At 39.3% G+C, this 27,627-nt stretch overlaps 1 protein-coding gene across 1 annotated transcript in view; it reads left to right on the top strand.

Annotated features, from left to right (window-relative positions):
- Nucleotides 1–27,627, top strand: part of cped1 (cadherin-like and PC-esterase domain containing 1) — a 216,443-nt gene that overhangs the window by 92,311 nt on the left and 96,505 nt on the right. The window contains exons 10-15 of the mRNA XM_060839791.1: nt 199–303; nt 662–831; nt 1,721–1,782; nt 3,506–3,535; nt 9,891–10,077; nt 11,449–11,617. Of these exons, the coding sequence (XP_060695774.1) occupies nt 199–303; nt 662–831; nt 1,721–1,782; nt 3,506–3,535; nt 9,891–10,077; nt 11,449–11,617 (723 nt within the window). The remainder of the gene's footprint in view (nt 1–198; nt 304–661; nt 832–1,720; nt 1,783–3,505; nt 3,536–9,890; nt 10,078–11,448; nt 11,618–27,627) is intronic.

Genomic DNA, 27,627 nt, shown 5'->3' with positions numbered 1-27,627 from the left:
TTTTAGAGACAAATACTTCAGGAAATTTGAGGACTCTAACACATGAACTTCAGTTCTCAAAAGCCTCAACCATGTATATCTTGTATTTGAGACAACTGAAATAATTAGATCAGAGTTGTGTATATTGGCTGTGGCTGTATTCATTTGTATAAGGTTAGCTGTGACTGAGTTCACTTCATCAGTTTATTTTAATTGCAGAATCACAGCTATTTTCAAAAACGTGAATTTTGTCTGACTTCAAGAGATCTAACAGCCATTATTAATTTTCAAAAGGAGTTCAAAAGCCAAGGAAAATTTGAATTGGTATGTAAGTAGATAGGAAATTTATTTAAAGTCATGTTTATATCTCGGATCAAACTTGTTGAGTTTAGTAAAAATTATTGAATCTCGCTTAAAATATTCTGAAAATATCTGATACTGTAATGCAGTTTAATCCATTGAGACATTTGTGAATATCTCATCATTTTTATGGTCCTTTCATGCGGTCATCACCAAAACCTTAATTATTTGACTGGGTGTATTTGTTGTTTTTCATCTTTCTGATCTACAGTTATTTTTATAATTAACATGCATGGAAATTATATTTGTAAATGACAGTAAAAATATCAAAAGTTGTTCTTGTTTCATGACTTTATTTATTATGGCCTGTCCTTTTCTACAGCTTTACCCATCCATTAATCCAGACTACCAAAAGATATTATATGTACTCCATCACAATTTTGATCATGCATCTAAAACAAAATCTGTGCTTGCCCAGCATCTGCTATTTTCAATGCTCCATGACCAGTTTCAAGCATCAAATGTGCAGAAGAGTTTGAATCATTTCACATGGTAAATAGATTAAGCTTTGAAATTATTTTTGTTTTAAAAGTATTGTTGAGAAGATCAGCAAAGAACACATCTTTGAGTAATCTGATTTTCTTTCACAACTGTTAGAGAGGTGTGTGTGTGTGTGTGTCTGTGAATGCGTGTGTCAATGTGTGTCTGTGTTTGATGGGGTCCTGTTATTGTCATGGGGTTGAAATAATGACGAATGAAATGTTTCAGAGAAGAGAGATTTAGTATTGATCTTGCTGTTAGTATTTGTGATTCTGTAGCCAGAACATTACATTCTATGTACAGTATGCTTGTGCAGTATCCAGCCTTAAATGTTTGGTTCCTTGCTGAAATTTATACAGTGTTAATCTCCTCTTCTACTATAACTCCTTGTTTCAGTTTATCTACTGCAAAGTGAGCATTTCTGATATTCCAATCATCTTGTATTCTTTATTATGATATTTTCCGATTCTTGATATTGGCTTTTATTTCTTCTTTGGTAATGCTGGAACTGTTGAGAGGTATGTAGAAATGCATGATTCATTCAGGTGCGAGTACAGGAATAACATTGATATTTAGTGTTTTACCACTGTATTGGCAGTGAAAAACATCTCAGTGGGACTGTAATGCTGAAAGTGCAGCCTTGACTGATTTGTTTACAAATGTAAAAAATCAGTTTGATCCTAGGCTTCAACCTCATTGGTCTTCTTTTGGAGAGAGCATTGACAATTTTCATCAAATGAATGGTGGTTTTCAAACATCATAGTTCAGTTGTTTCCCCAGTGTTTGTTATCACAGATACTGGGCAGATCAGTAACCATGAAGTTATGAGGGAGCTACTATATTGCTAGCCCTGAACCAGGTCATCTAGCTTTCTTATACAAGTGTTCATTTTTCTTAATAGGGATCAAACTGGATCAATACCTTCTCATAGAGTTGAAAGGTTTGAAAGCAACAACAAAATAGGTAAGGAATCCATTGATGTTTCCAATAGAATTTGTTAAAATCCCAGTGGGCATCAATAAATTAAAGTAACTAAATTTACCAAACAATGCACCAAATGAAGAGATTGCCAACAAAATTTCAGTTTTTATATCTTTCACTTCAAAGCAAGTAAAGATCAATGTAAATTAATGGACAAATCACAGTCTATAGATTGCAAAATGGGTAGTAGATGCAACAAAGTGAGCAGTGACTTCACCTGTAGATTTCCTTTGCAGTTGCACTGTTCTTCAATGTAGATTTCCAGGTTTTTTTCTGTTAGAACTTAGCCAATTTTCCACAAACAGCAGTCTCCACATAAACTGGGTTCTGTCTGCTCAATCTGACTGGGTATGGCGCATATCTGGAATCTTCTCAATTTCCCTGGAACTCTTGGCATTGCTTCCAGGTCAGGGCACATGAAGGCCTCATGGACCAGCACACTATACTGTCCAAGAAACTTATAATTGATCCCTTTTTGATTGATATAAACTTCTAAAAGCGCAGCAGGTCAGGCAGCATCCAAAGAGCAGGAGAATCGATGTTTCGGGCCTGAGCCCTTCCTGAAGAAGGGCTGCTCTTTAGATGCTGCCTGACCAGCTGCACTTTTCCAGCAACACATTTTTAAGCTCTGATCTCCAGCATCTGCAGTCCTCACTTTCTCCATTAACCCATTTTCAGAATTTTTTCACTTGATCATAGATTTCAAAAACATTTTAAGGTACATATGTATTTGAGTAAGACGCACTAGTCTTTGGATATTTAACATCAACATGGAAGGTTGTCATTTATTTAAAGAGGAATGGAATATATGAGGAGGGATGTTTTGCTATAGTTATATCATGTTGGTGAGGCCATCGTTTGAGAACTGTGCAGTTTTGATTTCCTTATTTCAAAAGGATGCAATACATTGGAAGCAGTTCAGAGAAGATTCATCCACCTAATGGGTGGGATGGTTAGTTGTTTTATGTCCAAAGGTTGGATGGACTGTACCTTATCCACTGGAGTTTAGAAAAATGAAAAGTAATATTATTGAAACATTTCAGATTCTGAGGGACTTGATAGGGTAGATGCTGCGAATATGTTTTCCATTGTGGGAGAGAATAGAACTAGGAGACACAGCTTAAATACAAAACGTTGCTCACTTAAGACAGAAATGAGGAGAATTTTGTTTTCTCTGAGGTTTGGAATTCTCTGGAATTCTCTTTCTCAGAGAAGGGTGCAGGTAGGGTCATTGAATACTTTTAGAGGCAGATAGATTCTTGACTATCAAGGCAGTCATAGAGTATTAGTAGGAAAGTGAAGTTTAGTTCACATCTGATCAGCCATGATCTTATTAAAAAGCAGAGTAGTTTTAAAGGGCTGAATGGCATAGTCCTGCCATTAATTTGTATATTTATCTACACATCTTTTGAAGCTTTCAATCAATGAGATTTCTTCTAAACTGTGTCTTCAAAAATCATTTCTATAGAGAATATTGCAAAGTAGAATTTCACAAACATGCACAATGATAAAATGCAAATCATGCTTCAAGAAGCAACAGTGAGAAAAACATTATAAGTATTTAAATTCGATGTTTCTTTTTAATGCTCATATAAAATTTGATTATATTAATCCTTTAAATATTTTACAGAAACTAAAGAAACATCTTTGAATAATCACTTTATGCATAATTGTTTGCTTTTCACTAATATTTGCTTTTATACAGGTCAGTACAAGCAAAAGAACTGCAGTACAGGTAAATGTGTTCCTCTTCTATCATTCAGTTAACAAATTAATCAATTCAACATTATGGATCATTTTCCAGTATACATAAATTTAAATTCACTTGGTAGTAGATATGTTCGACATTGCAAGACATAAAAAAATGATTGAGTGCATTTTCTGGTCAGCAAAGTTCATCTCTGGTGTGTTGTGCACTACATTTAAGCAGATTTTGAATCTTTTTTTCTAAGAAGTGAAGAAATAGCTAACGAAAATAGCACGTAGTGGAAAATAACTTTGATGTTAAGTGTTTGCTTGTGAGACATAATAGAGAGAGAAAATGGTAAGGTCCTGGGAAGTGTTGCTGAGCAAGGAGACCTTGGACTGCAGGTGCATAGTTCCTCGAAAGTGGAGTTGCAGGTAGACACAATCGTGAAGAAGCCTTTTGCTCCACTTCCCTTTATTGGTTAGTGCATTGAGTATAGGAGTTGGAATGTCATGTGGCTTTACAGGACATTGATTAGGCCACTTTTCGAAAATTGTGTAGTTATTCTGATCGTTTTGGTACAGGAAAGACGTTGCTAAACGTGAAATGGTTCAGCAAAGATTTACAGAGATATTGCCAGTGTCAGAGGGTTTGAGCTATAGGAAGAGGCTGAATAGGCTGAGGCTGTTTTCCCTGAAGTGTCAGAAGCTGAGAGGTAGTCTTGTAGAGGTTTACAAATGGTCTTGTAGAGGTTTATAAAATCATGAGGGACATGGTTAAGGTGAATAGTCAAAGTCATTTTCCCAGGATAGGGCATAGGTTTAAGGTGAGAAGAGAAAGATTTGAGAAGGACCTAGGGAACAACTTTTTCTTGTAGAGGGTGGTACATGTATGGAACAAGCTGCCAGAGGAAGTGGTAGAGGCTATTATAATTACAACATTTGAAAGGCATCTGGATGGGTAGATAAATAGGAAAGGTTTCAAGGCATATGGGCCAAATGGGAATAGATTAATTTAGGTTATGTGGGAAGCATGGACAAGTTGGACCAAAGGGTCTGTTTCCATGCTGTACAGCTCTATGACTCCATTATAGACATAGCTGTTTTTTTAGTTACTGGATTTGTATTCAAACGTACTTGGGTTGACTGCACAAGCTCCTGTCTCATGATGTCTGTTAAGATACTAAGTTTTGGTTCTAAGCAACAAGAGCCTCTTGATTATATTCAATATGAGAAATGATTAGATTGATATCATTGTTGCCCATTAACCTACTGCCCTACCGGTCAGTAAACATATTCAGGAAGTGCCCAGCAGATGATGAGTGCATGTGAGTTTACCATCTTATGGGTCAATTCCACACTTAGCTGATCAGCATCCTTGTGCAGGTGACAGTAATTGTGCTGCAAAGTGGGGAGCACCATCATCTGTATAGTCGCTGTTTATGATACAGGACTAATAACGTTGTGGCCATTTGTTAATCTCAAAGGTGTCTGAGCAATTTAAATTCAATTATCTTGATAAATGTGAAATACAAAGTTAGTATCAGTCAATGTTCACTCTCAGCTTTGAGGGTGGAAAGTGAAGCAGCAATCAGGAATATGTACTTCAGAGGCCAATGCATAGCCACCTGTCAGTTTTAAAGGGACAGTGCAGAGCAACAATCCGACTGTGCATAACAAACCAAGGGAACTCCAGCAGCAGTAATACTACAATTCTTCACCAGATGAATGTCCCCAGTTTGTTATGATTCCAGATGGGATATACCTAAATGTTTATGTTTCTGGGGTGAATTGGTTTCCCTTGTTAATCTAATTCCTCCCTCTGATGGTCATAGCAAGCTTAATTCCCTTGCTTTGTGGCCATTTTCTTTTTCAACTCAAAAATATTCATGGTTTAAAAGGGGCTAGATTTACCAGGCTTTCTTTAGTTGAAGAAAGTGTGGGTTTGTTAGCTGTTAAATGTGAAAAAAGTAACACACATAAATGTGAAATTGAGTAAAAAAAAACACACACAAAAGGTATACCAATCAGTCTCTGTATTCCATGAAGAGAGAGTGGTAAAATTTTACCACCTTTTAATTTGGATGATCCAGCAATGCTGACATTGGTAGTGAAGAAATTGATTTCAAGATTTTTGGCTCTGCGGTTAGCTGGCAGGTTTTTGTCCTGTTTCTTCTTGATGGTGACTTCACTCATTTGCCTGGTTTCCAACTCTTAGAACAAAAGATCCATTTACCTGAAGCACCGAAATGTCTAAGGGCTACCCTCAAATTGAGACCCACGTAGCATATTAATTCTCATTAGCACATCAGTCCATGAACACATCGACCAGAGGTTGCAGATGGATTTTAACCCTTTTGTCGTAAAATCTTGGAAGGGCTAACACGTCCTAACTGCAATTTTTACGCCATCCACATGAAATAATTTTTGGCTAAGAGAGCTAATCAGGTTTCTGCTTTCCATCTCTTCCATTAAAGTCTCTCTGTTTGAAATTTGCCAAACACTCTACAGGTGTGATATTCCATGGATTCACAGTGACTTTTCAGACATATCTGTGGTCTTTTGGCTGTGTGTCCCTTTTCTATATAAAAAAATTATATATCATCAGAAGTTCTTTACATTGGAATAACTGAAAGTAACTAAACAGTTCTTTTACAAATTGAGTTGCTAAATTATTCCTGATCACCGAATCATGCTCAGTGACTAGGAGATGTCTGTACAGTGCATTGAGCAGTAAACCAAGTCACTAGCGTGCTACTACTAGGCTAAATACTCATGATGGTTGGAAAAAGTAACAGCCAGTTTAATTTGCTGAGAGAAGTGCTGGCACTTCTGTAAGCATCAATGAACCTGGTGTCTTTAGGAAATCCTCCTAAGTCATCAACACTGTAATCTTATTAACAATTCAGATGCCTACCAAAATCACAGGTGCTATTAGTGACAGTGCTATGAGATAATGTAGCCAATAATGACTATCAGTACCTTTCTATATGATAGAAAAATTGTCCAAAACAAATATACAGAAATGATAAAATGAAAAATGCACAATATATAATATTAGACTGGTTGGAAAACTATAATTTCCTTTGTGCTCAGATGATAGATACAAACCACTCAAGCTTAACTGTCACTATGACCTCATTTGTACCCTCTGAGACTAGTTCCCTATGATTGCTGTTTCTTATCTTTTATTCACTATCTACAGTAATTTTTAAAAAGTTATTGCCTACTATTTCTAATGTAAAAGCAGCAATTCTATCTTTTTGAAAGTTGGTTGATCTGGAGTCTAATAAATCAACAAACAGTCGTGCTGATCAGTCACTCTGTTACATAGCACACATTTATAACCTTTTTTTTACAATGACCTCTTTCATGCAGCAATAGAATTCTGTGCAGGTTAGGTCACTAATAACCCTCAACAACAATACATGTCGCAGGAACGTTTTCACTGAGACTTTCAGGGAGATCAATGCCTGTCTAATTGACTATTGTTAGTATTGATTTTACAGTAATTTGTGTGATAAGATGGTTGCCCTGTCTTAGAAACAACATAAAGTAAAATAAATGAAATATACATGAATATTAGTGATTTATTTTCTAAATGAACAGGACTTACTTATTTTTGCTCCTTTAGGGCCACATGTCTATTGTGGGCGTTATATTTAATGCAGTTCCCACATACATTTCATTACTGACTGCAGCATTAAAGGAGAAAAAAGGTAGTGTGTTTCAGCATATTGCACCCTACATTTTTCAGCATTGTTTACTCAGTGAACACATCTACTCTGATAGCAGGGAATGCCAACATTTCCTTGTGAAGCAGATCTCTTTTCATTAGAAGAGACTTCTTGTGCACAAAACGCATGGTCAGGGGATCTATTGGATGCCAATGAAAAAATGCAATAGCTCATAAAAGTCTTCTTTGTCCCTTTAAAAGTAAAACAATTTGGGCTTTGCAAACAATCCAATTTCTCCGTGAAGTACTGCTGCAGGCAGCAATCAGCAAGAAACTTTTTTGCTATGATGCCTTGAAGGTCCAGTTTTCAATATTTTTGGTCATGCTGTACTCTTAAAGAATATTTACAGAGTACAGAGACATCTTCAGGCTGCAAGGGAGTGAGAGAAAATATGAGATCATGTGACCTCATGTTTATATTAATTAACTTGCTCAGACATGTTATGACACATCTCTTCCAGGGCAAGTTGGGCTTGAACCTGGGTATTCTGGTCCAGAGATAGAGACACTATCACTATGCTATGGTGCTGTATTGCAATGGCCTTTCTCAAGTCAGACTCAACTACTTAAACACCCATGGCCCAAATTTCTGATTCCACACATTATATTACATCTCAACACCACCTTCTACCAGTTCCGCCACTTGTCCATAACGAGCTTGGTTTGGAATCCAAGCACACATTCCTGGTTGGAGGTCTCTTAAGTTGCTTTGTGTCATTCTGGAGGCATAGTCTCAATAAAATACTTGAAATTTGGTGTGGGATCTAATTATGTAGCTGCTCATCTTTAAAATTAGGGACACATGCCATCTGCCATCTCCTGATCCCAACACCCGTTCCCCAGTTTGTTTAGGCTTTTGAGGTCAGAATCTGGATCAGTGGTGCTGGAAGAGCACAGCAGTTCAGGCAGCATCCAACGAGCAGCGAAATCGACGTTTCGGGCAAAAGCCCTTCCGAAACGTTGATTTCGCTGCTCGTTGGATGCTGCCTGAACTGCTGTGCTCTTCCAGCACCACTGATCCAGAATCTGGTTTCCAGCAGCTGCAGTCATTGTTTTTACTTTTTTGAGGTCAGAAGCCCACTGCACTTAAAATTAAGGATTTTTAAAAATTGCGTTAAAGATACATAAAAATCTAGGTAACATTCTTATGCATAAAAATAATTAAATGCACGACATGTGGAATGTGGGTATTGATGGCAAAGCTTAATTGCATTTTTGATTGATTGAAAATGATGGTGCTCTGCCTTGTTAAACAAATGAATAAAGGATGTGGTTTGTTCAATGAAGCTGTTTCAACAATGCTGTTGGCCTTGGAATGACAGAAAATTTGATTTAGTGATGTTGAAGGAAAAGAATGATTTGTCCAACATCAGTTTGTCCTAGACTGTGCTTTAAAAAAAGGATCCTAATCACACAAATCACTTTATATTGCGAGATAGTGGGCAGCACGGTGGCTCAGCAGTTAGCACTGCTGCTTCACAGTACCAGAGACCATGCTAAATTGCCCATAGTGTTAGGTGAAGGGGTTAATGGTTCTGGGTGGGTTGCTCTTTGGAGGGTCGGTGTAGACTTGTTGGGCTGAAAGGCCTGTTTCCACAGTGTAAGTAATCTAATCTAGTAGCACCTCTTGTGGTATTGTCCCTACTGCTATACCCCGAGGCCCAGTTCAAGTCACACCTGATGCAAAGGTGTATAATGACATCTCTGAACAGGTTGAATAGAAAATATGCATAGTGAAATTTGAATCCAAACTTCCTGGCTCAGAGGTATAGACACCACCACTGCACCTCAAAAGCACAATAACAACTGCCTATTTATTATTTTTAATGTTACTTACACACCTCTGCTGGGACTTGAACCTGGGCCTTTACTGGGACCCTACTAATGTGTCACAAGAGGGCCTCAACAACTACCTTTCTTTTTCTGTCGCCTGTGGTTTATTTTGTAGTTTTTTTCATATAGTGAGACAGAAAAATGAAGACATTTGTGTATAGACTTTATAATTATATGCAGTTCTTTCTCCACCACCAGGAAAATACTTGTGCACCCAACTGAATATTTACAAGCAAAGCCAATTCAGGACAGTGCTAACATCAAACAAAATAGTTGGAGCGAAGTATAAGGGAGAGAGGGGGGCAACTGCCTCTTTTTTCTATTATTTTTCCTATTTAACCTACAGGCATGGCCAATCCACCTAACCTGCACATCTTTGGATTGTGGGAGGAAGCCAGAACTCCTGCGGATACTGTGAAAACTCCACATAGTTGCCTGAAACCCAGGTCCCTGGTGCTACTGCACAGAAGTGCTAACCACTCAGCTACTGCGCTGCTCATTTTGATTTGATCCCCCTCCCTCTCTCCCTCACCCTTGATGTCATCACATTGCCCTTAGTGTTCGTTTTAGTAGATGAAAACTACAACAGGTGATTTGGTGTTTGAGATAAAATAATTCAGTTGTGTGTAAGGTACCTCTGGACATAAAAGAATGAAAAAGAAACCATAAAGAGGCTAAATGAGATCAACCTATACTGAGTAATTCCACGACAAACTATTTTTCTCTGTCTCAGTGGACCTTACCCAAACTAATTGCAGTTAACTATCTAAACAATCACTTATTTTTAATTTGAGAGGTTCTGATTATGTTAATTGACTTGTTTTGTTTTAAACAGCTAAACATACTCTGGCCTACATTACACACATCTTCACTAGCCCACAGCTGAACTTGAATCCTGTCTTTATGCCAAAGATCAAAGTGTACTATTCTGAAGTGCCTTTTGATGTGGTGATAGTGAAGATCAGAGCACAAGCAGCCAATTGCCACTGCCAAGTACACTTGGATGAGAAAAAAGGACCCAGGTAAACTGCTCATTACAAAAATAAGTGCTCAAAGTGTTATTGAAAGACAATTTTGAGTAATATTGTTCAGCTAAAGATATCAATGTCTAAAATGAATGCAGAAGAAGATTAATTGAGTTCTCACATTGAGTGAGTAGAAGGCTTTATTTTCCACCTTTCAGGGGAATGGTAAGAGCAATTGACTGGAAATGTTGTTCTTTCAGTTAGTCCAGGCTCCTCTGTCTCGAATTTGCTTGCTCATCGTCCTCCATCTCTCTCATCTTCAGTCGATTCTTCCTCATCAGTTGTTGTTCTTCAGTTTCTTTCAACTGAGAACCTTTAAGCATTGCCATGTTTGATCACATGAAACACACAACAATGATGCATACGGTCAACTATAGGTGTGATATATTTTAATAAAACAGTAGATCAATCCAGGCAGCTGAAGCTCTGCTGTATAACCCTAAAATTTTCTCATTGATGGTCCTGGTGATGCCATGATTCTGATTAGTCCCAAACAAGTCATGGACCATGAAGCTGTAGAAATGTGTGACCAAAATTGTCAAGGTTGTAGTTCTTCTCCCTGTGCAGTCATCTTTTTGTTGAAAGGGCGTAATAGTGGAGAGAGGAATGAGAGCTGCATGATGACAGCTGCCTGAGAAACTTGTACAAATCTCCATGATGGTTCTGCAGTGATCCCAGTGCTGCTTGATGTGGATTGACTAATAACCTGTTGTTTTCATGAAAGCTGCTGGCTCACCTTTGGATACTTTGATGGCTACATGTCAGAAGCTGACCGCTGCCACAATTTTGAGGAGTCATTTATTTTATGTATGGGCATATGTGGGAATGGTGATTGATCAATTGGCCATAACAAACAAATCTCCTTGATTTGGCTGTGCACTGCAAGCCAGTGTGATGGGTGATAGCCCCTGTAAAGGCTTAAAGGGAGCCAACGACAAAGTAGGTGTGGTTCTCCGGACACTGCTGCATTGTTGGTATTTGACTGGAGCAAGCAGGAAAGGACAACTCCTCCACTAGTCCTCACATTAATAAGAAGGAAATTGAAGGTGGGGCTGAAAAATGAAGTTGAGCTTCATTTTTGAATTGTACTGTATTTTCATTTGTTCTCTTGACTGCTGGAAAATGCACCCCATGTAGCAAATTAAAGCATAAGGTATTTTTCACATCTAGCATCACATATGTTGGAAGAATGGCAATAGCTTTAAAGAACAGGTTACCCTGTTAGTAAGACTGATGATGTTTGCAGAAGAAGATCATGCCACACACACACAATAGCTCATGAAATGAACAAAGGGTCATTTTACTTCCTTGCACAGGAATAGGTGAAAAATCTAACCAATTTTTTTTATTCTCCTTGTCTAACCTCAGCATTGCCAATTATCCTCTTGGCCTTGGAAATAACAGGATCCATATATTAGTATCGGATGAGTCTCGCAAACAACCGACTGTTATAGCAACCTACATTGTCAATGTTTACCGACACGGTCGGCCCAGTTTGCCAGTTCCTAATGAGGCTACAATGTGCGGTTTTGTGCAGGTAACCATTTTGCTGTATTTCTGACCAATTCTTATTACCAACTGTGGTTTAATGTGTAAATCATTAATTAGTAGTAAGAACTTTAAAGTAGACATGAATCTTAAAGAAAGATGGTAAGCAACTCTCTTTAGTTGTTCAGTAGACAAATGAACCTTTGAAAGGTCACACTGTGTTGCATTAGTAGATTGCATTTGCAGCTTCGACTCCTGTTTCATTTTCTCCCCGATGACATAAAGAGCTGATGGTAGGCAGAGGTAAATGGCTTTGACGGGTAAGTAGAAGGAAAATCAGGTCACAAGTTATCCAGAATCATTCTGCTGAAAGTCTGAGGTAATACAGCGTCCACTATCTTTTTGACTCTCAGTTGTGCTACTGAAAAGTGTGCAAGGGGCTCAAAAATCAATTAAAATAAAACAGAAGAAAGATAAATAATAAAAATAAATGACATAAATGGTCAACGTTTTTCAGCTATTAGATATTATTAGTGTATCAAACAGTATAGGCTACCGTCAGTGCTCTAGCTTCCACCATTTTTACCTGTTTGCATGCATGTCTTTGGCATTTGCCTAAAGAAACCCAACAAATGGGTGGATGGAAGATGGAAAAAGAGCAAAGAAAGTTGGTTGTGGTTATTGGAGATCAATCATCTCAGCTCCAAGACACCTGTGCAGGAGTTCCTCAGGTTATGTCCTCAGCCCAACCTCCCTCAGTTGCTTCATCAAGGTCTTCCCTCCATCATAAGGTCAGAAGTGAAGATGTTTGCTGAGGATTGCACAACGTGCAGCTCCATTCATGACTCCTGAGATACTGAAGCAGCCATGTCCATGTACAGTAAGACCTGAACCGTATCCAGGCTTGGGCTGACAAGTAACAAGTGACATTTATGCCTCACAGTTGTTAAGCAATGACAATCTCCAGCAAAGGAAAATCTATCCATCGCCCCTTGATATTCAATAACATTTCCATCACTGAAATACCCACCAATGACATCCTGGAGATTACCATTGACCAGAAACCCAGATGGACTCACCATATAATTGTAGTGGCTGCAAGAGCAGGTTAGAAGCTAGGAATCCTGCAGTGAGTAATTCACCTCCTGAATCCCCAAAGCGTATCCATCACCTAAAAGGCACAAGTTAGGAGTTTGAGCGAGTGCTGTCCAACAACTCAAGAACCCTAACACCATTTAGGACAGAAGCGACTTGCGTGATTGACATCACATCCACTCTTTCCATAGCAGAGGCATGCACAAGCTAAAAGCTGTGAAGGAATTCATTATTGGTCCTTAAACAGCACTGTCCAAAACTACATTCAGTATCATCTGGAAGAAATACAGCAACAGGCACATGAGAATACTACCACCAGCTGCAGTTCCCCTCCAAGGCACTCACCGTCCTGATTTGGAAATACAAGGGAACCTCGATTATCCGAACGTGATGGGCGGGCACTATTTCATTCAGATAATTGATTATTCGGGTTAATTGAATTAAATGCCTTTTCCCTGGGGCTCGGAGTTTTTAAAGTCTCCTCCCTGTTCAGGAAACTGCAGCAGCACATAGCGCATGAGACCCTGCCCCCAACACCGACCTGCCCACTACACTGTGCGCTGCCGGCCAACACCGTCCCCTGTTCCCAACCCCGTGCAACACTGCCCCCACCCCCAACCCCGTCCAACACTGCCCCCTTGACCCAACCCCATCCAACACTGCCCCCCGCCCCAACCCCATGCAACACTGCACCCCTGTCCCCAACCCCATCCAACACCTCCCCCGCCCCCAACCGTCGAACACACCTCCCGCCCCCCCTCTCCTAACCCTATCCAACACTACCCCAGCCCCCAACCATCCAACACCACCCCCGCTCCCTCGCTTGCAACATTGTCTCCGCCCCCCCCCCCCATCCCCAACACCGCACTCCGCCCCCAACCCCATTCAATATGCCTGCTCTCTGGGGAAGCTGGTGTGGACACCAACTACAAGACATGCTGCTGCTGGCTTTGTGGGCTAAGTCTCAAATAGCGTGTGGCAACTTTTTGATGGGTTATACCTTTGCCCTGTACAGGACAATGTTGGAGAGATTAGCTGGGGAAGAAAGGTGTGGTTAGGGTGCACCCCTGTGTAGAACTCCAGGGAAAGTGTGGGGAGAGAGAGAAGGCAGGAGGTCAGTCATTTGGAGATGGTGCCTGTTTTATCACTGTAAACAAAAGACTGTATTGGAAACACGTCTTTGATGTAATGTTTTCATTGAGATCTCTTTCGGATAATCCATTTTTCGGATAATTGGTATTTGGATAATCGAGGTTCCTCTGTAAATTGCCATTCCTTCAGTGTTGCTGAGTCAAAATTCTAGAACTGCCTTCCCAATATCTTTGTGGGTGTACCCACATGTAATGGACTGCAGTGGTTCAAGACAGCAGCTTACCACCACCTTCTCAAGTATAATTAGGTACGAGCAATAAATGCTGGCCCAGCCAGCAGCATCAACATCCTTTGAATGAATAAACAAAATAATAACAAAGTTGCATTTCAGTCTCTAGACAGACCTACCTCCAGAACTGGAAGATTCGGCCCTTATATCTGTAGTGTGACTTTTATCAACAACCTATATTTCTACACCATTAAGAAAAAGATTTAGATTGTTGTTAGATGTGATTATCCCTTTCAAAGAATAGGTATTCTGCATACATGTGCATTAGCAAAGATACCATTTATATTTCTGTTTATTGAAAAGTTACAGATTTTGCCATTGTGATACAAATTTTCTGCTATATTGCTCTAGCTTTTTAAACTGGAGATATCCTTCTAGGTAAAATGTTGGTAAATATATATCTTTGACACATCTGTATATAATATTGAGCTGTGTGTATGTGTAAAAGCAATTTGTATGCAAGTGATGATGAAAGCTTCCACTGATAGCAGTGTCTCAGCAGTTACTAGATCATTTTGATTGTGTGAATCTCAGCACTGGGTTTTTTTGTCTCGCTTGCCGGAGTAACACAGACTGGCAGGTTTGGTATGCCACTGAACAGCACGTTTCACGTTTGTCTCTTCTGTAACTGAACATCTGTCCCAGCAGCCAAAGGCTAAATACGGTGTGAATTGATAGAGACTTCCTTAGACACTTGACTGAACACAACTGGCATCATGCATTGGGGGAAAAGGTCAAAGACAGCAACATGGCCTTTCTTCAGTTCAAATTCTAATCCAGGGTCTTTCTTTCTAGCTTTCTTTCATGTTTAATCCCATTTGGATATTCAAGTTTCAGTGCAAACTGATACCATGCTGAAGGTTACAAAGACAGAAGCAAGGGATGTTTGTTTCCCCTCTGCTGGTACATTCCAGTAATCCTGGGTTAAGTTCAAGGCCTTTGAGTTAGATAGTGTGCAGGTCATAGCAACACAGCTTCCAAGAGGAACACATTATGCTGCCTGTGCATTTCCCATGTCGAGTGTTTTTTTCAAGAACTGAAACCGTTTTAAACCTAACTAATAATGAACATTGCAGAAGCTTGTTACCAAGCATCTCATTAATGGAATTTTGAGAAGCACTTGCCAAGCTCATTATAGTTGTCTAATCAAAATGATTCTCAGTTTTATTCTAAATAGTTCTGATATTTTTGTAAGAAATTCTTTAGCTGTTTTCTAGAGTGTGCATTTGCTTGCCCAGATATCTACATAATTTTTGTCGTGCATTCAGGGTAAAAGCAGAAAATTCTATTCAGTTTGGTACAGATTTCAGCCTCTGGTTTTAGCCTGGTCTTCGTGTGATGCCCCTTGGCTTCAAAATGTTGTGGAATAACACCAGATTTTGTGTTAGGGGGTTATGACCTCCAAAAAATATTAAGCAGTAAAACAATGAGTGAATAATGATTATAGCATCACAGCTAAAATGTGTTGCTGGAAAAGCGCAGCAGGTCAGGCAGCATCCAAAGAGCAGGAGAATCGACGTTTTGGGCATGAGCCATTCATCAGGGCTCATGCCCGAAACGTCGATTCTCCTTCTCCTTGGATGCTGCCTGGTCTGCTGTGCTTTTCCAGCAACACATTTTCAGCTCTGATCTCCAGCATCTGCAGTCCTCACTTTCTCCTTATAGCATCACAGGTATATTTTGCTCATTATTAAACTTGGTTAACTCATTGTAAACTATGAAATAGTAAGTTGAAACTGTGATGTTAAACTACAAAAGGAGTAATGTTCTTACATAGTTGATCTATTCCATTTTCCTACTATTCCTACCAGAACCTTAAACCCCTTTCTTGCTTCTCTTTCACTCTTTCTCAGGCTGTAGGTAACTCTCTGATATGGAGAAAGTAGGTTAACCTGACCCAAGTGAATTTAGATAATTATTTGAAAAAAAAACTCACTTAGCAAATTTATCTTTGACCAAATCTAAAATGATGTTTCCTGGATGTGCAGTTTCTTGAATGCCTGTTTAAATACGATGAGTATTTGCCAAAAATTACATCAAAATTGATTGGAATGTTTTTACTAAAATTGAAGGTGGAGAAATGCATTTGTTTAGTATCCTTTCCAATTCCTCAGTGCAGACCTGCATGGATTCCCTGAAGGGCAGGTATTGCTGGGGCTGCTACTTATGTGGCCCCTGTTTCATTATGTTTTTCACAATGAAAATATTTAAACTTTAAGCAAGGCAGAAAGAAAAATTGGATCAAGAGAAGGAGAAAAAAAGGGAAGTAAATTCATTATTTAAAACTTATTATTTTAGAAAAGAGTGCTAACTTAGTACCAGAACAAATGAGTCTATATTGTCTAAATTGATCACTTCATCAGTAGAATGAGGTTGATTAACAGTTATTAATTAATGTCACATTTATAAAAGGCTGCTTGTGGCATTAATATGACCCTTAAGTTTGTGTGGCGCATTTAACTCGAAACAAATGTTCAAATGCATCAATTTTATAAAATTTGTGGGGAAGTTAAGAGTAAGATGTTGCTTTTGCAAGTTTGTACACTGCAAATCTTCCAGCAATTTGTGGTGGCTTGCATTTCTCAGAACAGCCCTTCCTCGCCACATATTACTGGCCAATTACACATTTATGATAGCACTAAGCAGCAAGCCCTGGCTCCATATCTCCTTCCAGCCTCAGCTTCCTCCTTTCTTGTATATTTGAGACATTTTTTGTTTTAAATATGGTGTAGAGGTTTCCACAACTTAGCTTTTGGCCTAAATAAAAACCAAAAGAACTGCAGATGCTGTGAATCAGAAACAAAAACAGAAATTGCTGGAAAAGCTCAGCAATTGTGGGGAGAAATAAGAGTTAACACTTTGGGTCCAGTGAGGAAGGGTCACGGGAACCAAAACATTAATTCTGATTTCTCTTCTCAGATGCTGCCAGATCTGCTGAGCTCTCCCAGCAATTTCTGGTTTGGTTAAATTTTGGCCTGCATATTTCAAATGAGTGGGTCATTTTTCTCATTCTCACAAATCTCTTAGAGTTATTGCTTACATCAATATTTGAAGTTCAAGATATTTAAAAGAAACTCTAACCTGATGCAAAGTTTTTATTTTTTCGCTATTAACCTTTGAGTTTAATGTCAAATGCATGACAATAAAGATTAAACCAAGTAGTCAGTTTATATTTGCTGAAGTGTTTTTACAAATTGTATCAACAAATAATTTTTCTCTTCCAAGTTTTCTCACATTTTACTACCTGTCTACTTAAAAATGCTTCAATGTTTTAGTTCAAGATTGTATTTGAATGATAACACTGAAGGAAATATGTGAGGATACATTGTGCTTGAGTGAGCTAGTCTAAATCATTCCAGTAATGCCTTTTAACTGGAGTCCAACAAAAGCTTTTACTGTGGTATTTATAGTTGACCATGGATCAAGTGCCATTAAGGCGGAACTTTTTTAATCTAAATTTTGTTTGATGTTAACCATAGGAGATACTGGCATTAGCTAGTAGGTGTTAATGCATTCACCAGTCAGTGTGTTGTTATTGGATTTGCTCCAGTCCTGACATGACTTTTTGTCATAATTCTAACAAGTATTATAAAGTCAATCTTTGGTGAAATTGTTTTTAATTTGTTTGCTTGACTTAATAACTTAATAACTCTGACTTCTACATTCAACTAATCTAGTGGTCTCCTGACCAGCCTCCTTCCTTTCTCGTTCCATAAATGTAATCTTATTAAAAATCCTGCTGCTAATAACCTAACATGCTACATGATTTTTCACCCATCATCCCTGAGTTCACAGATCTAAGTTGGCTTCTCAGCAAGTAAATCTAGAACTTAACAACCTCATCCTTGGTTTCAGATGCACATAACCTCTCCCTATCTCTGCACCCTCCACCAGACTAACAGCAATCCATAAGCTCCTTCAATTCAGACCTTTTCACCCATCCTATATTTTCATTGACCACCATTTCCAGCTGTGCCTTCAGCTGCCTTTAGCCCTAAGATTTGTAATTCCATTCGTAAATCTTCCCACTTTTACAATTCTCTCGTTTTTTTTTAAAGCCTACCTCTTTTAACCAGCCTTTCTTTAGTATAAACATTTGTTTGATAAAATTCCTGTGAAATTAAATCAGAATTTTTTTAAGAATCCCTACAGACCATTTGGCCCAACAAGTCCACACCGACCTTCCAAATGAGATCGTGAGAGGGGCGGCACGGTGGCACATTGGTTAGCACTGATGCCTCACAGCGCCAGAGACCTGGGTTCAATTCCCACCTCAGGCGACTGACTGTGTGGAGTTTGCACATTCTCCCCGTGTCTGCGTGGGTTTCCTCCGGGTGCTCCGGTTTCCTCCCACAGTCCAAAGATGTGCAGGTTAGGTGAATTGGCCATGCTAAATTGCCCGTAGTGTTAGGTGAAGGGGTAAGTGTAGGGGTATGGGTGGGTTGCGCTTCGGCGGGTCGGTGTGGACTTGTTGGGCCGAAGGGCCTGTTTCCACACTGTAGGTAATCTAATCTAATATGCCATGTTTATGACCCCAAACTCCATTTGGAGGCTTTAGCCTACCTCCAGTAGCCCACAGCTTACATTCAAACTGCGCTATCCAAAATTTCTGCCTGATGCATGCGTCAATGAGTTTAAAGTTAACTAATAAACCGAATCACTACAGTGCAGCATCCCACACTATCCTCATAATTGACTAATCTACCTAGCCTGCATATCCCTGGACACTAAAGGACAATTTAGCATGGCAATGTATCTGATCTGCACATATTTGAACTGTCGGAGGAAACCAGAGGAAACCCACGTAGATAGGGGAAAAATGTGCAAACTCCACACAGACAGTCATAGAGTCATAGAGGTGTACAGCATGGAAACAGACCCTTCAGTCCAACCTGACCATGCCGACCAGATATCCCAACCCAATCTACTCCCACTTGCAAGCCCCCGATCCATATCCCTCCAAACCCTTCCTGTTCATATACCCATCCAAAAGCTTTTTAAATGTTGCAATTGTACCAGCCTCCACCATTTCTTGTGGCAGCTCACTCCATACATGTACCACCCTCTGCGTGAAATAGTTGCCCCTTAGGTCTCTTTTATATCTTTCCCCACTTACCCTAAACCTATGCCCTCTAGTTCTGGACTCCCCCATCCCAGGGAGAAGACCTTGTCTATTTATCCTATCCATGCCCCTCATAATTTTGTAAAGCTCCATAAAGTCACCCCTCAACCTCCGACGCTCCAGGGAAAATAGCCTCAGCCCGATCAGCCTCTCCCTTTAGCTCAAATCCTCCAACCCTGACAACATCCTTGTAAGTCTTTTCTGAATGCTTTCAAGTTTCACAACATCTTTCCAATAGGAAGGAGACCAGAATTGCACACAATATTCTAACAGTGGCCTAACCAATGTCCTGTACAGCCGCAACATGATCTCCCAACTCATGTACCCAATACTCTGACCGATAAAGGAAAGCATACCAAATGCCTTCTTCATTATCCTATCCACTTCACTATCCACTTTCAAGGAGGTATGAGCCTGCACTCCAAGGTCTCTTTGTTCAGCAACACTCCCTCGGACCTTACCATTAAGTGTATAAGTCCTGCTAAGATTTGCTTTCCCAAAATGCAGCACCTTACATTTATCTGATTTAAACTCCATCTGCCACTTCTCTGCCCATTGGCCCAGCTGATCAAGACCCTGTTGTAATCTGAGTCACCCAAGGCTGGAATCAAACACAGGTCCCTGGTATTGTGAAGCAGCTGTGTAACAGAAAACCTATGAATACATTGGTGTGATGACACTTCTACAGATTTATCACAATAGTATACTAAATATCCGTATCAACTTTTGTGAACTGGAGACAGCAGAAAAGGATCAGATTTTTACTTTGCATCCACTCACACTACCATTTTGCAGAAGAGGGCACACCACAGTGCAATTAGAATCCCTTCTAGATATAGCACAAAGCTGGTATTTTAATCTATTATTTTATCACATAGAGTATTTCTGTTTTAAGAATTCATTTTCCAAAGTAGATGCGCTGCTGCTGTAATTTTGTTTTGTTCCTCCCTTTTCATTAATGATCCATCTCCTTTTCATTCATTCATTCACTAATGCAATCAGCAGTGTGCAGAGTTCTCCTGGGCCTCTGATCTTCCTGCTAATATATGGTGCTGTTGACATGATATATACTTCCAAACAAAAGGCAAGCAATAGATTGCTGACCCACCTAGCAACCAATCTGGAAACTGTTGACACATGTAATCACAATCTTAGAAAGAACAATGGAAGAGTGTCATTCTGTCTAATAGATATTTTCCATGCATAACCTCCACTAAAATATGTTGTTGTCTGTCCGATAAAATGATAAGTTGTCTTCTTATTGCAGTTCCTCAGTGATTCAAATCTACAAACATTGCAACTGATTAGATAGATAGTTAATTTATTCCTTATGAACTCATTTGAAATAATACGTTTACATAATGCAAGGAAGGGCACAAGACAATCAGTTAAGCTGATTCCATTCCAAGACCATAGAGGATCTGGAAGCTGGAGGCAACTTAAAATTAAGTGGGCTAACCGCGTACCAGAACCAGGTTGCCTTTTGCCTTCTCTGGAATTAAGTTTCAGGCAGGAAGATACAAGTGGTCAACTAATGACAAACTAAGGACATTTTCCTGCCTGGACTACAGTTATCTCAACTCCAGGTGGGACAGAAAGAGAAACAACCCACCTGATTGGTCACAATTGCAGAGAGGCTGTCAGTTGGCAAGAGTTGAGAGTAGGTTGGTGGGGGGTGTGGCATGGTGATGGGGTGGAGGAAGAGGCTCTTTTAATCTGTGTAGAAGGGGAAGATATAGAGGAGAAGGGTGGTGTCTGACTGCCACCCATCGACATGACTTCTGGCACCCATAACCTCCCCTCACACAACCCCTACTCATGAAACCACCCTCCTGTGATAATACCCATCCATTCTCTGAGTGCTTCTTCCATCATGGGATGTGCTGTACAAGAACAGCTATTCCATGGCATTGCCAAGTGCTAGAGCAGCTGGCCTCTGATTGGCCAATTGTTAGAGTTGGGCAGTATGTCCTCACTCAGGGTCCTAATCCCACTGGAAATGCCATCAGGAATCAATTAAGTGCCTGCTTGCAGTTCCACAAGGCTATCGGAGCCTAACAGAGCATGGGATTCTCCCTGTTAATCTTTCTCATTTTTGGACTTAGTTCACACATTTGATCAATTCAACTGTAAATAATGGTCTAATTATATCAGTTCCCAAGAAAACATTGAGTTAATTTCTTCCTATCATTCCAAAGTAGAGTCAAGCAAACCTTCATTTTATCTGACGTGACTTCTGATGAACTGAGATCAGCTATACAGATGTACCTAATTCAGTGAGGGAAGAGTTAATATTGTTTAGAAAATTCTTACCAGACTTTTAATGTCTGCATTTCATTAGGTAATAATTGAAGAGTCTGATCTGCTTAAGAAAGTAATAAACTTAATGACATTCTTTTAATTTAGGTTTCAAATTTTGGTCACGTAAAGAATGTACTTTGAGTTTTTTTTGCCAAAAGAATTTAATTTCAAGATGTATAATTTAGTGGGATAGACTTTTGTGTGTAAAGTCACTTGTTGAAATGCTATTTATTTAACTTGAGACAAATAACTTCACTTCTGGTGTTGAATTCTCAATGTACAGAGTGATTTGTGATTATTACCACTGAACGTGGAAAACTGTTAGGAACGATGCTTATTAGATTGCAATTTTGTTTTAAAAATTGGTTTGTTCAGTTGCTGAAAATAACAAACTCATGAATGTATTTGTGAAGATTGCTTTTGTTTGGTATCTAGAAACATATTTTATAGAATTCTTACTAATGTGAGGTTTATCAGTTTATGTTTTAATCTGTCTGTTTTAATTCGAGGAAAAATAATGTATGATATGAACGTCAATTGGTTCTATATGGCACTAAGCCAATATGATCTGGTTGTGTACTCTACAACCACCTGATGAAGGAGCGGTGCTCCGAATGCTAGTGCTTCCAATTAAACCTGTTGGACTATAACCTGGTGTTGTGCAATCTGCTTAGTGTTTACTTATAGACACACAGATTCCTGACTCAGAGACCCTAGACAGAGACAGACAGAGAGTCCTGAGAGACAGCAAGGAACAGCAGTGGAAAGAATGTTCACTGTTAGCCACCAGGCAGAATGTGGTTGGGTCCACATTCTCTGGTCAGAACGTGTAGAGATCTAAAAACATGCTATGCTGTATGAATCTATGACTCTATAAAAATGTGAAAGATTGATGTTAGTGTGCCCAGGTGAAGGGGTCACCAGAATTGGCCCTGCTGCTGGAAATTGGTTTGAGGATCTTCAGAAGATGTACGGAAATTGTTTTCAATAGACACAGAATGTTTTGATTCAGTAAAACCTCGAGAGATTAGTTCATTGGAAGCTGGGAGTAACATTGGACTAGTCCCTGTAATGATTATAAATCTGTGGTGTAGTATATAAACATGGCATGGGGATTTTGGTTATGTTCAGAAATTAAGGGAGTTATCTTTTCGGTAGCTGTCTACTAATTACTGTTGAGTTGATGTTACTTTTAGTGTGGCCATAACAGTAAAAGTTCTAGTACATTGCATCTTCATGTTGCGTGATCCTTCGAGTCAGACCCTGGGAATTTGGATTTCTTTCTAAAAGTTACCATCTCTATAGCGTTCTTAACAATATGTTTAAGCATAAAAGTGGTGAACAGTGGAAATCTTCAAAAATATTTACAGTACTGTGCTGATATGCATATACATACCACAATGAGATGTACTTCTACGTCTATACATCGATCACATAACAATAGAGAATTCTGCCTGGTACCAAAATATGCAATGGAATGTTGGAGACACATTTGCTCCTCAACATCTAGCAGGAGCTCTGCTGTTGACACTGCCTTTATTTGTGGGGTAAATGAGAACTCTACTATTTAAATGGCAGACTCTAACTGTGTAAGTAGTGAGTCAGAGACGATGGCTACCTGCCAAGGAAAGTGTAAATTCTCATGAAAAAGTGACTTGCTGAGAGTGGGGGATGATGTGTTCAAATTTTCAAAAATCCAGAACTCTTGAAATGTCAAGCCCACAATATTGAAAGGATTTCAAGCCCAAGGTCTCTGATAATTAATCTTGTTATTGATAATTATTGCTAATCATCTATGGAACTTCCCCTCGCCTCACTATCCCTCTGATGGGTTCAGGCAGGGCTAATTTGTCTTACAGGAAATTCATTAGAATGACCAGAACAGAACACATACTAAGACAGACATCTTAGGCTAGCTGAATCAAATTTGGCCCAATGTTGATGGTGATTATTGTGGTGCAGGAGAAACCAGAGGATTAATGCTCTGCCCAAAATTAGGCCTCTTTTTATTAATCAAGGCAAACTGCCACATCTGCAGAGGCAACTTGGTGTACAGTAGGAATTGAATTCTGACCTGTTGCTGCTTCACAGACAGTGATCTTCAAGTCAGTCTTGGAGAGGGCTTAGGAACCTGGAACATACCACCAGCAGCAGCCCACAATGGTGGATCTGGGAATAACACATTTCTTTTTGGCTCCATGAATCATAGAATCCCTACAGTGTGGAAGCAGGCCATTCAGTCCATCGAGTCCACACTGATCCTCCGAAGAGCATCTCACCCAGACCCATCCCCCTAACCCTGGCCAATCCACTTAAGCTGCACATCTTTGGACTGTGGGGGGGATCCTGGAGCACCCAGAGGAAACCCAGAGGGAGAATATGCAAACAGACAGTTGCCTGAGGGTGGAATTGCACCCTGGGTCCCTGGCAGTGTGAGATATCAGTGCTAACCACTGAGCCACCATGGCACCATGGAGAGGTATTTAGAATAAACTTCCTTTACGTATTTTTAAGTGGCCTCCAGTAGTCCCTTTGAGGTTGGTATTAACCTGGAAAATTACTCAGACTGGATACAGCCCACGCCACATAGCATTTTGCTAATTTTGTGGTAATATTCTCAAAAAGGAACAGGCACATTCATTTCATTTAAACTAATCCAACACTACTTTCAGCTTGCTTCAGCACAAAATCAGCAAGCACCAATATAGCAAGAGCTACGTCACTAGGGCAGATTTAGGAGTCCAATTCAATGTCTCATAAAGAGATGAAGTTCATACCACTTGCTACAACAAAGAGCTGTCAATGAATAAACATCAGCAAAAATCTAGAAATTTAGATTGAGAGGCACAGCCAAACAGTTCGGCCAACAATTTTCAACAAATCTTATTTCAACAAACCTCACAGGACTATTTCTGTTTCAGATCCTTTTGACGATTTCTGGTGGCTAAGTTGCTACAATTATTTTCTCCTCATCTCTTCCCTCAACATTTGACCCACTCTCAATAGCAGAACATTGAGAGGAAAGTAGCTGTGAGTCTCACAGTTGTAACTTTTTGCAAAATGAGTTGACTCATTTCAGTGAAGCTGCTGCCCCTGCAGAGCCACCTTCTGAGTCGCACCTTTGTATTTGTAACAGTTTCTGGGCTCTAGTTTAAAGCTCTTTTTGTGTACTAGTATCATTGGAGGCTGGTGGGAAAGTACAGAAGAGTTGCAATTCAATCTGTCAGTTGAGTTGATTGCACTCTTGCCTCTTTGTCAAAAAGTTGTCAGTTCAAACTCATTCGTGAGACCAAAGTATAAAACCTAGGTTGACACCTCAGTGCAATACCACAGAATGTAAAAATGTCACAGCTGGGTTCTGCATACCTTTGACAATTGAGAACTGAAAAAGATATTAGTACAAACCAATGTACATTTATTAACTCTGCACTCTATTTACAGAGACATGGTTCAGCAGGACTCCATTGGTAACTAATTCCTTCAGATCCCAGTTCCATGTGATGCGACATCATCTAATATTGCTGATGTTCTCTACCTATTAATATAACAGCTATTAAACACTTATACAACTAAGGGTTGCTCTATTGAAAGTGCTTCCATTTTAATGTGTAAAACCGATGTCCTATTAGCCCTCTCAAGTCGATATAAGAGATTCAGTGGCACTGTTTTAAAGAATGTTATTTTGGCTAACATTTATACTGCAACCAAAATCACCAAAGCTGATTAGCTGGTCACTAACACCTTGCCATTTCTGGGAGTTTGCTGTGTGTAAATTTGTTGTTTCTATATTACAGCAGTGACTAACTCTCAAAAGTACTCTATTACCTGTAAAGCACTGGTACAGCTGAGATTGAAAATGACTCTATATAAATACAAACCTTTCTTTTCAATGAACAGCAGGATTAAAATAAATCAGTGACAATACAATTTAACCCATTGCTGGTTGAATGTATACTTTTAGGTTGCTGGTTTGATGCAAATGTTGAGTAGCCCCAATTAAGTTTTGAAACATCATGATGTGAGGTCTGACTTGCAACAAGTCTATGGTAGTAGTAATTTTTGCCTCAATGAAAGGAACAATGTCTTATTTGGGTGCCACATCACTGCAGACATATCCTGGACTTCTTCCAAATGTTATTGGTGCAGGTAGTGGATTTTTCCAAATTATCCACTTACTCCATCATATAAAAGCAAGTTTTTTTTAAAATGTTAATGTACTTTGACCATTAATTGGATTTGCATGTTTCCAATCAAAGATGGAACCGGTGAAAAATGGCTACTGAGGAGGGTGTCCAGAATTCCCAAACCCCTTCTGCCTTTGGCCACTTTCACTAGGATATGAGTGGGAGCGGGCCCTGTAATCTGGCCCCATACCATAAAAAAGACAACAGCTCATTGAGAACTCACTTCAGATAAAATCTTTTTAAGCTTCAGAGAAATGACTTGACTTGAGCAGCTGTTGGATTTTACACACAATGCACGGAAGTACAAACCATAGATTGGAAGTGGGAATAGCTTAAGATAAGAACGATAGTTGTGATCCTTTACCATTTATAATGAAACGCTGCAGCATGAATTATGCCTATGTTCATTAAGGTTTATTATTACAGTGCTGTGGTTGAAAGGAGTAACTACCCATTGACTAATGTCTTTGTCAGATTTGAAGTAAAAGATCAAGAATATAAATGTGGAAGTGTTTTCAGTTATGTTGCAAGGTTCCTATAATGGATAAAAAGGTATATTACATTTCATTAAACAAATAGCCTAGTATGATAAGTGTGTATATGTTTCATATTTCCCCATTGCTATGTTTTCAGTCCAGATATCTGTTGAGATAGCAGTTCTGATGTCTAACAGTTTAACTAGGGATTGCCATGCATTTTCAGCTGCTCTCCAACTATCTAATCATATTATAAGTGTTTGACTTTGTTTATACAGCTTATCTAAAGTGTCTGTTTGCACTGTGAGGTAAATGGGTTGTTGGCTACAATCCAACTTGGTCATTGTTTCACAAACACTTGGCTTCTTTTGTGAAGAGTTTGAAGAATCTGTTTACTTGGAGACTTTTGTGGGCTATTCAGTGGCTTCAACTATTGTAATGGGGCTTTTGAGTTCTGCTCATAAGGTGGATACTGTGTGAAGGGATAAGAGAGAGTGAAGGGAGTCATGAAGTGATCAGAAGGTTCAACTGTATATGGATGAAGTGGTGATTACATTGGGAGCACTGGGCTGAGGCTTTTGGGCATGAAGCTGGGCCTCTTAACCTGACTGCTCTGGCCTCCTTCTGCCTTAATTTCTGCCTAAACCTTGCCTCTGGAAGTAGCAAACCTATCTTCAGGTCTCTAATAGCCTGGATCCCTGGAAGATCTCATCTCCCAGCAGTTTCAACACAGAGGCAGGATCACCACAGCAAGATTAGTTTCATCTCCTGATTCCTGCCTCTGATAAGTTAACCTGACCCTTTGTCTTTGACAGTTGTCACTTTAGGCTCACAATCCCCAACTACTTCAGCCAAGAACAATAAATTTGAACATCTTCAAAGTACGTTCTCTCTCCAACTCCTCCTTGTTTGTGTTTGTAGATCACTTTGTAATATATGTCTGTTCTGTAGTCTACATTTACTGGAATAAGTCTCTCAATGCTAGTGTTGAAATTCTAAGACAGAATGGGTGAAAATACTACTTAAGCTGCCATGCTTCCTTTCCAACTGGTCATCGTTACCAGTGATCCATGTGCAAGGTCATGCTTTAAGGTAGCATATTAACTTGGATAAACTGGCCAAATAATAGAAGGTCTGAGAATAAAGATAGTAACAATGTTATATACAATGTACTATACATTGTTGATCTAAACTGCTAGCCTGTTACTGGTAATTGTACTTTAATTTTTGACCTCCCACTACCTTCCAGGCAAATAAATGATGGAGTTAAAGAGCTCCCTCTGTGTGAATAATTATGTACCTGACCTTCTGTTAGTTGAATGTTGGTGATCTTGACCTTTGTGAGGAGAATGTAGATTAAGAAAACTGATTTGACTAACTTTGCTCAGGTATCTGGAGACATTCCACAATGAGAATGCTTTCAAGTGCTTGCTATTAATCTCAATGTTTCACTTTTTAACATAACGGCATTTAAGAGACTGAAAATTGTGGAAAAAGGAG

This window comes from Hemiscyllium ocellatum, chromosome 19 (assembly GCF_020745735.1).
Source record: "Hemiscyllium ocellatum isolate sHemOce1 chromosome 19, sHemOce1.pat.X.cur, whole genome shotgun sequence".
Taxonomy (NCBI): Eukaryota; Metazoa; Chordata; class Chondrichthyes; order Orectolobiformes; family Hemiscylliidae; genus Hemiscyllium; species Hemiscyllium ocellatum.
Note: the sequence above shows the minus strand (reverse complement) of the source record. Positions and strands in the feature narration are given on the sequence as shown.